Genomic DNA, 14,881 nt, shown 5'->3' with positions numbered 1-14,881 from the left:
ATTGAATTTGAATAAAAGTTAGGAAAAAGAAAGAAAAGGAAAGAATGTATTGGGAGGTTTGACCAAATCAGGAAAGCTGTGCTTCGATAGGTCTGAGAACTCTCTTTATTTAGTGGGAGGCTGTTAAAGAATGATCATCAATCTTGAAAATTTCATTCAAGTAATTAATTTGAGGAGAATAAACAAATACAGAACTTAAGAACAAACTGGATGAATACACGTTGCTATGAAAGCCTAATAATACTAAAAACGTGTAAAGACGTGATTTAAACTCTCTTTGATAGAGGACAAAAAAACAAGCAAAAGCAATTGCAAACCTTTTACCAAAAATAATAATATTGCAAACCTATACTGAACTATTAATCCTAGAATACGAGGAAGCATCAATATTATCATTATCAGCTACAATATATATATATAAACAAATATTGAAAATTCAAATTGATCGTGACATGATATTTCAGTCTTATGAGTTCTATTGTTCATGACAAATACTTTGTGTGACATTTTCGTTTCTACTACTAATAACTAAATGCATATTTTTCACGTATTGTTTTATAAATAGAATTTCAAAATCTTCAATAGTAAAAAAAAAACTACAAGATACAACAGAAAATATTATTTGTACACCAATGACTTCAACAAACAAACAAAAAAACGAAAAATCTAAACAAATCAATATATGAAAGAGAGATGCAACGACAATGTTTATCGTGTAGTAGTAGTAAAGATGGAATATAGAAATCATCAAATTCGTGAAGCGAATACATTATTTAAGACGAATGCAGCATAGCCATAGAGAGCCCAATCTTTTTTTTTTTGTCGACAAGAGCCCAATCATAAGGTTACAAGTATTACACAAATAAAAACACACACACCCCATGATTTATTCGAATAATTGACATCTATCTTTATTTTTTCATATATAGATTATAAACTATTCCTTTAAATTTATATATATATATATATATATTTTATTTATATATACTCATTGATCAATCCTTCCAATAAACTCAAGACATGCCGCCGGGGGATCTAGAATTCTTTAAGTAATCCTCCAACTAAACAAAAAAAAAATTAAGACGGACAGATTAAAAGAGTTTACTTTAGGTTTTTTTTTTGGTAGGAAGAGTTTACTTTAGCTGATGAGTTGATCTAATTATCTTTGTATATGTGTGTGTGTCTTTTTCGTATTTACAAATAATAATAATAATAATAATAGATGGTGATTAAAATGTAGCTTAATACGTGGCGCCGTAAGTAGGGTGATAAGCGTAATCTACGGCCTCAATTTTCACAACATAACATGTCCTATGTGGGACCCCACTCTACAGCCTGTGTTGTGTTCACTTCCAATTGTTTTTTTTTATTCTTTTTCTCAATTGCCACGTAAACTTGTTTCCGCCGAAATCTTATTATTAAAAAAAAAACGTTATCACAACACAATTTTGTCACGAATTATTACAATAATAAAACGAATATTTAACTTGAATATATTGACGACAATAAAATAATTAACTTGAATATATATTCCTACATCTAAATTATATGATCCATTGTACACAATTTCTAGAAATAGAAAAAAAAATGAAAAAAATATTGTGAACCTTATTTGAGCAGAAATTATATGATTCATTGTCACTGTATGCAAATTTTGTTAACCTATGTAAACAGATCATACATTTATTTTACATGCCATATTTAAAATGAAATTAAGGTTTTACTTTTTTTACAGATAGAAATAAAAATTTTGAAATGATGAAAATACTTTTGTCAGTAAGTTAGATAGAAACCCCGTGATTGTGAAATCATAATTATCCCATGAATACAAAATCTACTTGCTTTCCTTCTTCTTCTTCTTTTTTTTGTTCGTTCGTGAACCTGAACCAATATCGTTTCTTCTAATTACAAATGCAAGTGCACAATTTCGTCTCTATTTATTAATCCTAAACTGCACTTGTTCATATATGAGCAAACAATAACACTAATTTACATAATAAAACCACTACTAAAATCTTGGATTAATTTTGGCGGTAAAGAAGTAGTTAAATATATATATATTTTGGTCACACAGTTTATGTAAATAAAATTACAATTAGTAAAATGGGTTTATATAATAATAATAAAAAAGGTTGTCAAAGGCGACGTTAATAACATGGATCCTATTCCTTACTTATAAATAACCATATAGACAATTTTAGGCTATTCCCTCCTGAGAGAGAGATCCCTTTGCCCTCTATCTTTCAACCGCGTCATCATCATCAATTTATATTTGGCAAAAAACCCAAAAAAAGAAAAAGAAACAGAGCCTCTCCTCGAAAATTTATCATTTTCCGAGAGCGATCGTCCCATGGCGGACATCGACATCGGAACGGCAGCAACAACAGGAGTACACGACGGAGGAGGAGGAGGAGGAGTACGAGAACGGCTGATCAACCGAGAAACAAAGTTCAAACGAAGCGTATCTCACGCACAAGACGAGCTCCAGAGCTTCCGTAAATACCTCCGATGGATGTGCGTCGATCAGTCCAGCCCTTGGACCGCTCTTCTCTCCTGGTCTATGTTCGTTGTTTTCACCGTCGTGGTTCCCGCCACCTCTCACTTCATGCTCGCCTGTGCTGACTGCGACAGCCATCACTCCAGGCCTTACGATTCCGCTGTTCAGCTTTCTCTTAGCTCTTTCGCTGCTCTTTCCTTTCTCTGTCTCTCCAGATTCGTTAGCAAGTATGGTCTCCGCCGCTTTCTTTTCTTCGACAAGCTTTGGGATGAGAGCGAGACCGTCCGCCGTGGCTACACCAATCAGCTCAATGTTTGTTTTCCTTTCCCTTTTGATTTGCTTTGTCTGAATTTCTGAGTTTTGTCCTCTTCTTGTCTCGTTTCTCGTTTCCAATTTGAATTTGGGGTTCTAGATTTTTTTGGGAATTCTGGGATTACGATTGAAATGATTTTGGTTTCTTCCTTCCGACACGTCGTTGATCTGTAAAGGTCGGTTCTGTCGTTTTCTGTTGAAATTTTTTGGAACATTCCAAATCTTGTCGCACTATTGAGTAGATGATCAAATTAACAATCTGAAACAAATTAGCAAACCCTAGAAGTTTAAAGGTTTATAATCCCATTGCATCTCAATCCAGAACATAAATCTCTCCCATGGTGTTATGAATAGTGAAATACTTTGAATCTTTTAGAAACATCTTCTTTACTTGCTCCACAAGCATTTACAATGTTTTGCTTTTGTTTTATGAATTACTATATAACCATGTTTATATAACTGTGTTCTGAAAATCACAACTTTCTTTTTTGTTATGCAGAGATCGCTTAAGATTCTGTCCTACTTCGTTACTCCTTGTTTCTTAGCGATGAGTTCGTACAAGATATGGTGGTATGCTTCAGGGGCTTCTCAGATTCCTTTCCTCGGTAATGTTATCTTGAGTGATACAGTTGCTTGCCTGATGGAACTCTGCTCGTGGCTGTATCGAACCACAGTGATCTTCCTGGTTTGTGTCCTCTTCCGTCTCATCTGCCATCTCCAGATCCTAAGGCTACAAGACTTTGCTCAGGTTTTCCAGATGGATTCGGATGTTGGTTCCATTTTGTCTGAACATCTCCGCATCAGACGTCACTTGAGAATTATCAGCCACAGATACCGAACCTTTATACTGTTGTCCTTGATTCTTGTTACTGGCAGTCAGTTTTACTCCCTGCTTATTACCACTAAGGCCTATGCTGATCTGAATATCTACAGAGCTGGAGAACTTGCAGTAAGTTCTGTTCAACTTGCTATAGTGGATCTTGATGAAAAACTTTTGCTTCTTTAACCATTTTGCTTAATCTTTTATTTTGTGCTTATCTCAGCTATGCTCAATGACGCTGGTCACAGCGCTGCTCATTCTACTACGAAGTGCTTCAAAGATCACACACAAGGCTCAGGCGGTGACTTGTCTTGCTGCTAAGTGGCATGTCTGCGCGACAATAGAATCCTTTGAGACAGTGGATGGAGAGACTCCAAGGTTAGTTGATAGAGCAAGCGGACCAGGATACTATCCAACAGATGGTGATACTGGAGGATCAGACAGTGAAGATTATGGAGACGAAGAAGATGATTTCGATAACAACAATCTCATCCCTGCTTATGCGTATAGCACAATATCGTTCCAAAAACGGCAAGCTCTAGGTACATATAGGCCTCTGCATCCATAACCAAGTCTCGTATATTCACATCTTTAGTTTTATATATACTCATCTTCACAAAAAATTTGTTTCATTTTGTAGTGAATTACTTTGAGAACAATAAGGCAGGAATCACGGTGTTTGGGTTTACACTTGATAGAAGTACTCTTCATACAATCTTCGGAATTGAAATGTCGCTTGTTCTCTGGTTACTTGGTAAAACCATTGGAATTTCTTGAACCATTCTTTGGATCATAGAAGTTTTCAAAGTTTTGGCTCCCTTGTTGGTTGATGCTGCTATGTGTAACAGAGGCTCTATGTAAAATAACATTTTCTCTTTCTTTTTTTTGATCACTGTAAATCATCTTATTTGTTCTTTAACACGTTGATTTTGTAATAGATTTCATGTGTTCAACGAGTGATCTTACAGTAAATTAGATTGGCCATAATTAAAGAAGTTCATATTGTTCTTGTAGTTACCCACTCTTGTGTCTCTCTGTTTTGTGCTTTTGAAATTGTTATATTTTATTTTAAACTTTGTGATACGACTTTCTAAATCAGATAAAATATGTTTTCATGATGACACATATAACAAGTTACAAATGATTAAAAATGAAAGCTACGTGTTGTTGTGATATTGATGTAATTATTTCAGTTTCTATGTTATTGGATAAGTGAGATTTTATTTGAGTAAATATTGACAAATCTTCTTAACATATTAAAGTGTTATAAGATTATATATTTCAGTTTCTATAAATTCATATATTGATGTAGAATCTCAAATACAAAAATTAAAATGGTAACTTGTAGTAATGAAAACATTAAATCTAATCAAATAATTGTAGATAAAAAAAGAGATTAGGTTAAAGTTAAATTACATTATTTTTAAATTAGCAGATTTCATTTAATTTAAATCATCTTAATTTTCATCAAATCTAAAGTATTTACTATGTTGAAAAAAAAAAGAAAAAAAGAAAAAGAGCAGTATTGACCATGACTTATCCAAGGCTCCTTTTATAGCTCGAGCAGAGCTATCCAAAATTCTGGAGCAATAATAATTGAGACAACCAACACTGCAAAATAAAATCTATCACATAGATTTTTAATAGTGTGGGTTATTACGATAGATCAACAGTTTTGGGGCATATGTGAAAGATATTGAAAATACAGGGCAGGTTCTTGCATTGGTAGTTCTCTTGCCTCCCTTCCCTTGCCGTCGAGACGAAGAACCCGCTTTCTCTGTAAACCGTAATCTCACGTTTACAAAACCAACTTTTTATTTTATTTGTATTTGCTTACGGCTTTACCGTAATGTCCCAAGTTCAATTTCTGGAAATCTGGATTCACACCTGACAAGTTTGTTAATCTGCCGCACATCATTAGATATTTGCAATCGGCGGAGATGGAGATCGAATCCGTCGCAGCTGGTTCTTGTTCCAAGGAGAATCAAATGATCTACAAGGAATGGTTTGAGTTCGCCGATTCAGGTCTCTTTTTTGTTTACTTAATCCTGTTTCTGCGTCAGTCTACAATCTTATGATTCAAAATTTGCGCTAAGAGCTTCTCTGTTTGGTGTGATGAGCAGACGGCGATGGACGCATTACTGGTAACGATGCGATCAAGTTCTTCTCTATGTCGAACTTGCCTCGTCCGGAGTTGAAACAGGTTTGGCTTTCAGTCTAAATTGATTGCGTTGGTTTTAGTTACTTGACTTGTGTATTATTTATTCTCTGGATTTATCTGACGATTGAACAAGTTCACTTTAGGATAGAAAAGATGCTATGATTATGGTTTAGTTAAATTCCATACATACGTGATTGCTTGGATGGTTTTTTGAAGGGGAAAGCTTTATAGCTTTTATGGAAAGTAATGTCCTTTGTGACCATGTTCTACACAGAGTGATGTAGTCGTTGATTATATTGGGGTTTCTGATACCTTATGTTAATTTGGGTTCTGCCTGCCAAAGCATTTAAGCCTTTTTGTTGATTCATTTCATTTGTCTGGAAGGGTGCTAACTGTGAAGCTTATGGTTTGTTGATAGATATGGGCAATTGCAGATTCAAAGCGGCAAGGGTATCTTGGTTTCAAAGACTTTATTGTTGCTATGCAGGTTGTTGACATTCAGTTTATATCTCACTTTTACATGTCTATGTCTCTTGTTGTGAATCTAATTTATTGTTGTTTTTCAACATTATAGCTTGTTTCTTTGGCTCAAACTGGACATGAAATATCACATGAAGTTCTTAACAGTGACGGTATGGTCACTGAAGCGTGAATCCATCGTTTTTGTTTTGTTTGGAAAACTCATGCTTAACTACTGTCTTCGTGTCAATATGCTCATTGTTTAGTTACATGTACATTGTTCTTGTTTCTGAAACATTTTTGGCTAACTGCAGTTGATTTCAAAGATATTAAATCTCCTACCATGGAAGGTCTGGGTGTATTAATGGCGGTTAGTATTGGGACTATAGTTTTCCATTTATATCTTTGGAGTTCAAATAAAGATTACTTACAGCTGTTCATTTAATACAGAAGAAGAAGCATTCATCAAAGTCGAGTGATCTTAATATCAATGGTACAAATAATTTCTTCCTACTCTAGAGCCAGCAGTTTACTTTTGTATCTCATTTGATTCAGTTATTCAGGTAGCCCTGCCGCAGACACATCACTTACAGCTCACTGGTTCTCTTCAAAGTCTTCAAAAAAGGTTTGTTTTACCCCGGGCAGTCTATTTAACCACCAACCATTTATTGCCATATTTAGTAAACATTCCTTTTGATCGCTCTTACCTATATCTTTCAAAAAGATCACTGGTAGAGTTTCTGTTATCTTTTTCTCAGCAGCTAAGATATAGTTAATTGACATCTATCGTTTCTGAAAACTGATGTTCTTGTTCTCAGATTTCTTTGTCCTCCGTAACATCTATAGTGGATGGCCTGAAAAGGTTGTACATTCAGAAGCTAAAACCACTTGAAGTAGCATATCGGTTTAACGATTTTGTATCCCCATTGTTGGTGAGTTGGGCATTTCTTATTGATATTCATATACATATAGCGACAATTCTGGATAAGTGTTATTGAAGTTTGGTTATGCTATCGAGTTCTAAGCTTTGACCATTGAACTAATTATTTGTGTTCTTTTTAGACTAACAGTGATTTCGATGCGAAACCTATGGTAATGCTTCTGGGTCAATACTCCACAGGGAAAACAACATTCATTAAGCATTTGCTTAAAGCTAGTTATCCAGGCAAGTTATCCATCTTATCCTCTCTTCTCTCCTTCTGGGACCTAACTGGTTTCAGTGTCTAAAATGGAGATGCATCACTGATTACCCATAAAACAGCTTCATATAACCTCAATTATCATATATTTCAGGAGCTCATATCGGACCAGAACCGACTACAGACAGATTTGTTGTTGTCATGGTATGTTAATTGTAATTATCCAAGACTTTCGTTTGTGGGATGATGTATTACTCCTTTGAAACATTGATCCATCATCTTCTTCTAAAATATTTGAAGTTTCGATTATGTGGTTGACAATGGTTGCTAGATTATTTCATTTCCACCTCTCATAAAGGGTTACCCCTACCTGTTTAATGTGTTTCCAGTCTGGACCTGATGAAAGAAGCATTCCGGGGAACACAGTAGCGGTTCAAGCAGATATGCCATTTAGTGGTCTTACAACTTTTGGGACGGCCTTTTTGTCAAAGTTTGAATGCTCTCAGATGCCTCACCCTGTATGTTTAACCTTATACTTCTGACAGAATGTTCATTGCTTTTGCTTGTATTGATTTGCTGATAATTTTTTATCCATTCATCTTTGTTTAAGCTGCTGGAGCATGTAACATTTGTCGATACCCCTGGAGTTTTATCAGGGGAAAAGCAAAGGACACAGCGAGCATATGAATTCACTGGTGTTACGTCATGGTTTGCCTCTAAGTGTGATCTCATCCTCCTCCTATTTGACCCACACAAGCTGGATGTAAGTGATGAGTTCAAGCGTGTAATTTCATCTTTACGTGGTCATGATGACAAGATCCGCGTAGTTCTGAATAAGGCTGACCAAGTGGACACTCAGCAGGTTCACACCTCGATCTATTATCGAGTCTTATTTCCCTTTTTCCACTCACTTCTTTGATTGTTTTCCATGTTCTAATATATGGACACGTCTGTCTCTGTATCTTGTATAGCTAATGAGGGTATATGGAGCTCTCATGTGGTCACTTGGGAAAGTTCTCAATACTCCTGAGGTTTGCCGTGTCTATATTGGGTAAGCGTACCTCTTTCTTCAACGTGTTGGCAGTGTTTTACTTAGATAAAAACTGTTTGAAACTAGAATTTATGTTTTGATGTCCTTGTTTGTTTGCTTTGAACAGTTCGTTCAGTGATAAACCTATAAATGAAGCTGCAACTGGTCCAATTGGGAGAGAATTGTTTGAAAAGGAGCAAGATGACCTTCTCGCTGATTTAAAAGACATTCCAAAGAAAGCTTGCGATCGTCGAGTGAGTGTGCACCTTTCTTCTTTCACTCCCTTCCCTCTGATTGGATCTAACTGTAATTGTTTTCTGTATAATAGATAAATGAGTTTGTGAAACGGGCAAGAGCAGCAAAGATACATGCGTATATCATCAGCCATTTGAAGAAGGAGATGCCAGCCATAATAGGGAAAGCCAAAGCTCAACAAAAACTGATAGATAACTTAGAAGATGTCTTTGGAAAGGTTGGTTTGATTCTGTGGATCTTTTCGAGCCGTTTGTGAATTTGAGAATCTTTCATACTAACCCGTGTTTCGAATTTGTGTGTGACATGAAAACAGGTACAAAGAGAGCATCACTTACCAAAAGGAGATTTCCCAAATGTGGAGCATTTCAGGGAGGTGCTAAGTGGTTACAACATCGACAAGTTTGAGAAGCTAAAGCCAAAAATGTTGCAGACTGTTGATGATATGTTGGGGTATGACATTCCAGAGCTCTTGAAAAATTTCAGAAACCCTTATGACTAATTCTTTCATCCCTTCTTAGCTCTGTGGTTACTGTTATAGTCCTAAAATTTACATTCAACTCCTTAAACAGCCCCTGTGAGCATTAATGCACATTTGTATTTTTAAAAGATCTGTAGAGACAGACAATAAAGACACATAACGAGTGCTGACTTGATAATTGGCTTATATATCCAAAAACCAAATGTATTGACTTTTCTAAAATCAATAGTTTTAGTTTTAGAAAGTATCACTTTTCTTATTTATTTGGTTTATGATGTGTTCTTGTAATAATATATTTCCAAGTTATAGGAGACAATAGAGCACACTTTCTATAACTGGACGATAGAGAATAAGTGATTTAGTATGATGATGTTGCAGGATCAAAATCAGTTTAAACATGAATAAAAAAAAATTCATTTTATTTCATAAGTCAAATATTAACCTGAATCATGAATTAATGATAGTATTACAGTTCTTATTTTTTAAAGGCTGCAAAAACTTGAAATTGATCATAAATTGGTTTTGCACCGTATTGAACCTCATTAGGAACCCAAAGATGAGAGAAGACAATAGTTGCTTGTAAAATAATCCCACGTAATGCTAAAGAATTCTAGGCAGCGTTTGCCTCCTTTATCGAATCTTACTTAACAAACTCGGGATTTGAAGGATGTTCCTGATGTCTAATATCTAAACCAGTTAACTCTTTGCCTTCCCGTGAATCTCCCAAGACATTCTGTCAAGATTCTTGTACATTGGGTGTTTCCTTCTGGATTTTTGAATGATAGTTAGATGACACCGGAGGCGGCTGAGATGCTGTTTTCTCCGACAGGTAAGCTGAATGCTCTTGTGGCATGGAGTGTTCGGCAGTGATCTTTGAATCTTGATCTGATGAAACTACCTTTAAAGATTCTGTAGCGTGGTTCTGGCAAGTTTCAGAAGCAAATTTCTCCCGAGCATCCTTCAGAGAGTCTGAATGAGATGTAGATTCTGATGGATTCTCACACTCAGCAACATTTCCCATAGGAGGTTGTGGTTCATCAACAACAATTTCTATAGGAGCTGCATCATCAGTTGCTTTTGCATCCTCAGAATGAGTCAATGTATGAACTTGAGTGGTAAGGTCAGCTTTCGATATAGAGTCAGCAGTTCCAGAGGCGGTTGAGCTGCTGTCACCATTTTGGGTAACGGATGGGGCTCTTGCGATAAAGCTAGTAGTTATTGGTGTAGTCGGCCTAACACTTGAGGTTGCATTCACAGGAACTTGATTATTAACGCGCAACGGAGAAGTGCAGCTCAGAGTGCCAACTGGTGTCAAAGGTTTTGACATGAGGCCATTGTTTATCACTGAACTTGTACGTGAACTTGCTGTAAGATTTGGAGTCTCGGTAAGTGATATCAGTGCTGGAGAACTGGCTCCAGAGGTAACATTTTCCGTATACCTTTGTGATCCAATGTTAGTAGTCTTTGCTGCGCTTGGAGTTGTATTTGCATTTACACTAGTAGCCTCAACATGAGATGTAGTTGATGCTCCAGAAACAAAGCCAGAGAAGTTTTGCACTCTGGGAGTCGTAGTTACAATTTGTTTTTGTTGATTAACCTTCATATCCATCGATCCAATTTTCTTCGCTGAGGATGATTGAACTCCGGCTGTACTAGAAGGCACTTTTGCTGCAGTTGTAGTTACGGCACGAGTTGTACGACCATACGTAGGAGGAAATGGCTTCCCATTGAATGCTTGCACGCATCTTGAGCAATGCCATTCAGATTTTGGAACCCCTTTAATATTGTTTGCTTGCAGACATTTCAAGTGGTATGCTTTTTCACAGGCATCACAAATCAGTAGAGTGTCCATTTCTTTGATGGTAATATCACACATCTGGCATGCCATTGCCCTGCTCATATACTCTCTTGAAGGTGGATTCCACAAAGGATATTGTTTAACCAGTGGTTGTAGAAATTTTTGGACTATCTTGGCAATTTCACTATGGTTGTTTCCAAAGGAAGAAGTCTGACCATAATTCATCCCCTGCATCGGCTGATTTGTTTTTGGGAATGTACCGTGCGGAGTTTGAGACATGAACGGCCTAAAGCTTGGATCTGCTAACCTGGCAGAATTTTGTATAGGAACCTTCTTATCTGGAGCAGAGCTGAAAGATATGGTGGATTGAGATTTGGCAGACCAGGGTGCTGCATAATAATTTGCGGTAGAAACTGCTGAAACACAAACAAATAGAATATAAAATGAACTCATAACCTAAAAAGAAAAAGCTATTAAAGAACTGGAAGCATAACAAGTAAATTTGGCAACTAAAGATAGAAACCTAGCCAAAAAGAGAGGCTAACATGACCAGTCATATTTATTATTTCTTATGACCAGTGTGAGCTTTACAAAGTTTACACAAGAAAATGGCAGCATTCACAAAAAGTTTAATTATTTCTAAGTAGTAACTCAGCTATAGGCCCACAATTCTAGTGATTGGTCAATAATTTGTAGGTACTTGGCTGTCATAGACCATTGACCACCTTCACCAAGTTTAAAAGTCCTAATGTATAAAGAAGTAGCAAACCAACTAGAATACCCTAGCCGAAAGATAAGATTTCTATTTTCCAAATCAAAGGTTCAAAGTATCTAATCACTATAACTGCATCTACACAAAATTAAAGGGGATATGAGGACTTACAAGTCCCTTGAGAGGCACCGTTAAGTATCATCTGAGGTCTCTCAGTTTTGAAATGGCTTCCACTTGTGTTAACTGTATTAACTTCTCTATTAGGCCACTGATGTGCCACAGAAGCTTTATTCGCTGCAGAAACAAAGGGTAAAGAAACTGTCACAATGCCTGAAGACAGAAATTTGATGGTTTGTAAAAACGCTGACAGTATGAGTAGCCGTACCAAGACCTGGAGATGCAACACTACCATTTGCCTGTGACAATGCAGATACAGTAGATACAGTAGAGGTAGGATACCTTTTTACTTCTTCCATCTGGAAAAAAAGTTGAATGAAAAACATGACGAAAGCGCACAGAGTAATTTGCATTTTTCAACAAAAGTATAGCCAATTGAATTGAAGAGAACATGACACAAGAAGCAACCAAAGTTTTTGTTCCGCCATGAAATTAGAATTCACAAAAAAGGACAAGATGAAGAAACAAAAGGCATAACCTTTCTTTTTCCAAGAGAAAGCTTCTCGAAGATAGTCAGCTTAGGAGCTCGGAACCCTACTCTCTGGTCATAAAGTTGACCATTCAAACCCAAATCATCAACCACAGCTGTAACATCATCCTTACGGAGGATATCGATAGGGGTAAACTCCTGACACAATCCAGCTAATTTCGACTTAGCTTCAACCATCAGCTGGAGTTCCAAATCCGTGGGAGTTTCTCCACCTCGCATCCTCCCTAAAGCCGACAAAACCAAAACAATCTCGGCCACTCTGTTCATATCTTGGCCAAAACATTGCCTTTTGGCAGGCGGAGACACCAGTTGCTCCTCTTCGTTTCCGTCAATCATCGGAGTCGCTGATTCTAGATCCATCGGAAAGAGTACTAGCCGCCGAGACAGCTATATCCACGGCGGGAAAGGAAGAAGAGAAACCCTAGAAGAAGAAGGGAAGGAGGGAGATCTCCATTGTTTAAATTTTTGAAAAAAAGAAAGAATTAAAAAACAGAGAAGCCTTTATTTATACGACGAGCCAACAACACACCCACGAAGCTGAAGACGGAGGAGAGATGTTTAGATAGAGAGAGAGAGAGGGAGATTGATGAGAGAGACGATGAGATCTTTTGACTTTAGAGAGATATTGTAATAGAAAAACAATATTTTCCTTTTTCCTTTTTTCTTAATCTTATGATGTTAGGCCCACATTTAAGAGGCCTGAATGATCCAAAAAAAGCCCCAAATAAATTCTTCATGGGTTTTTTTTTTCCCAAAAGAAAAAATTTAGCAATTACTGTATATGAAACATTGGTCTAAGACAATTTATCTGAACATAAAACAGCCAATAATCAAAACCAAAACACACATTTTAGAAGTATGACTTTGTCAAGTCAATAAAATAAAGAAAATGTGGACTAGATTGAGGACTTTTGTATCAAGTCCATAAATAATAACGAGGGTGAACAATTAAAATTAAAAAAAAAAACAATATGAGTGGTCGTGTTTTTAGTACAACATCACTGATGAAGTGATAACTACTACTTTGACTCTAGGATAAGTGCATTTTTTTCTTACAAAGCATCCATGATTACTTTTTCAATAGTTTAAATGCATGTTTTTTTTTTTAAATTACAAATCATGATAGTAAGATCATAATCTGAATAGTTATCATCATTTCTCAAGTATTTTTCTTGGGATCTTTCATGAGTTGTTGTACCGTAAGAAAAGAGTTGAATGAAAGTTTTCTCAAAATGTCATTATCAGGAACTTTTCACGGAAGGACTATTCAACAACAAGATCGTTATAATAATCTTGCTTTTCAACTGATCAGTTTGAATCTCCAGTCTTGTTCATTTTTGTTATTATTAAGATGGATTGGTGGAAGAAGAAGATGTCACGAGCCGTTGTTAAAAAAGAGAGGTTGGCAAGAGGCCAAAGGAGAGGGGAGATGTTTCTGAAAGAGCTCATCCAATGCTGCGATGGCAAATCCAATCCTATCAAGTTCTTCTCTGCTGATCAAATCCTCAAAGCCACTGCAAGAGATTTCTGCAAGTGTAATACCCTTGAGAGAAGCCAAAACGTCTGCGAGTGTAGTCGTGTCTCTGAGTTGCTCTCTCAAGGGAAATGGTATTCAGGTATGCTCGATAACCATCGCATGATCCTTGTTAAGAAGATGTTAGGCAGAAGCCCTGACCCTCCTAGAGATATTTGCTCAGGACCCCCTAAAGACATTGCCATATCATCAATGCTCAGCGGTCACAAAAATTTCATGAAACTGGTTGGATGTTGTTTGGAGTTTGAATATCCAGTCCTGGTTTATTATGGTGCAGAGAAGCAATACTCCCCTATAGATTTAAAAGTGGTAGTGTCGTTGAGAAAGAGAATGAAGATAGCAGAGGAGGTTGCATCTGCTTTAGCTTACCTTCACAGTGCGTTCCCAAGGCCCTTTGTGTATAGGAATATGGGATTTCGGAATATCTTGTTGGATGAAGATGGTGTTGCTAAACTGATTGATCTGTCTTATTGTGTCTCTATTCCAAAAGGAAAAACGTTTCTAAAGCTTACTTGGGTAGGAAGAGATTACGATTACATGGACGATGATCATTTATTCAATCGGGTAGTGTCCGAGAAAACTGATGCCTTCGGCTTTGGAATTTTCATGCAAAAGCTTGTGGCAGGAGAAGAAAGTTTTGACGAGCTTTGTGGTTTGAAGAACTGGAGAGGGATAAACAAAGTGCCAAAAAGGTTGTCAGCCAAATCCATGGGAGAGGGAAGCGTGGATGAGATCGTCGATCCAAAGATGTTGGAGAAAGTTTCAGAAGTAGAGCGTTACCGAATGGAGTTTTTCCTTAACCTCTCAGAAAGATGCATCGGTCTTAGAGGGGAAGTTCCAGAAATGGTTCAAGTCGCCAAAGAACTAAAGAGATTCCGTGAAAGCCAAATCGACTCTGCTCAAGACATATCTTCCTAATGTCCTTGTCCCAAACCAGACTCAAACGCAAACACATCTACATATTGTCCCTCTAAACACTTGAGAGTCATATCCCCATGGTTCAATTCACAGTTTTGCCC

At 36.8% G+C, this 14,881-nt stretch overlaps 4 protein-coding genes across 5 annotated transcripts; 3 read left to right on the top strand and 1 right to left on the bottom strand.

Annotated features, from left to right (window-relative positions):
* Positions 1–2,255: 2,255 nt before the first annotated feature.
* Positions 2,256–4,646, top strand: LOC17892631. The gene is made up of 4 exons (XM_006297516.2): positions 2,256–2,809; positions 3,309–3,758; positions 3,853–4,171; positions 4,270–4,646. Exons 1-4 carry the CDS (start codon positions 2,351–2,353, stop codon positions 4,404–4,406), a joined length of 1,365 nt encoding a protein of 454 aa, XP_006297578.2. The 5' UTR covers positions 2,256–2,350; the 3' UTR covers positions 4,407–4,646.
* Positions 4,647–5,306: 660 nt separating this feature from the next.
* On the top strand, positions 5,307–9,354 carry LOC17890573 (EH domain-containing protein 1). 2 transcript variants are annotated; one of them, XM_023785806.1, is made up of 17 exons: positions 5,307–5,415; positions 5,551–5,654; positions 5,753–5,832; positions 6,209–6,277; positions 6,365–6,422; positions 6,564–6,619; positions 6,700–6,742; positions 6,813–6,874; positions 7,068–7,181; positions 7,312–7,414; positions 7,543–7,592; positions 7,778–7,906; positions 7,999–8,250; positions 8,360–8,439; positions 8,546–8,672; positions 8,747–8,890; positions 8,987–9,354. In XM_023785806.1, exons 2-17 carry the CDS (start codon positions 5,570–5,572, stop codon positions 9,170–9,172), a joined length of 1,638 nt encoding a protein of 545 aa, XP_023641574.1. In that variant the 5' UTR covers positions 5,307–5,415; positions 5,551–5,569; the 3' UTR covers positions 9,173–9,354. The 2 variants fall into 2 exon arrangements, with proteins under 2 accessions (XP_023641574.1, XP_006296699.1); XM_006296637.2 differs by lacking the exon at positions 5,307–5,415 and having other exon boundaries at positions 5,426–5,654.
* Positions 9,355–9,549: 195 nt separating this feature from the next.
* On the bottom strand, positions 9,550–12,899 carry LOC17891679 (PHD finger protein At3g20280). Its single transcript, XM_006297051.2, has 4 exons — positions 12,317–12,899; positions 12,047–12,137; positions 11,833–11,955; positions 9,550–11,365 (listed from the first exon to the last, which is right to left on the bottom strand). Exons 1-4 carry the CDS (start codon positions 12,686–12,688, stop codon positions 9,888–9,890), a joined length of 2,064 nt encoding a protein of 687 aa, XP_006297113.1. The 5' UTR covers positions 12,689–12,899; the 3' UTR covers positions 9,550–9,887.
* Positions 12,900–13,676: 777 nt separating this feature from the next.
* Positions 13,677–14,854, top strand: LOC17893904 (probable inactive receptor-like protein kinase At1g65250). Its single transcript, XM_023786900.1, has 2 exons — positions 13,677–14,554; positions 14,585–14,854. Exons 1-2 carry the CDS (start codon positions 13,680–13,682, stop codon positions 14,778–14,780), a joined length of 1,071 nt encoding a protein of 356 aa, XP_023642668.1. The 5' UTR covers positions 13,677–13,679; the 3' UTR covers positions 14,781–14,854.
* Positions 14,855–14,881: the final 27 nt, after the last annotated feature.

Source organism: Capsella rubella, unplaced genomic scaffold (assembly GCF_000375325.1).
Source record: "Capsella rubella cultivar Monte Gargano unplaced genomic scaffold, Caprub1_0 scaffold_3, whole genome shotgun sequence".
Classification (NCBI taxonomy): Eukaryota; Viridiplantae; Streptophyta; class Magnoliopsida; order Brassicales; family Brassicaceae; genus Capsella; species Capsella rubella.
The sequence above is the reverse complement of the archived record's forward strand: the minus strand, read 5'-3'. Positions and strand labels throughout refer to the sequence as shown.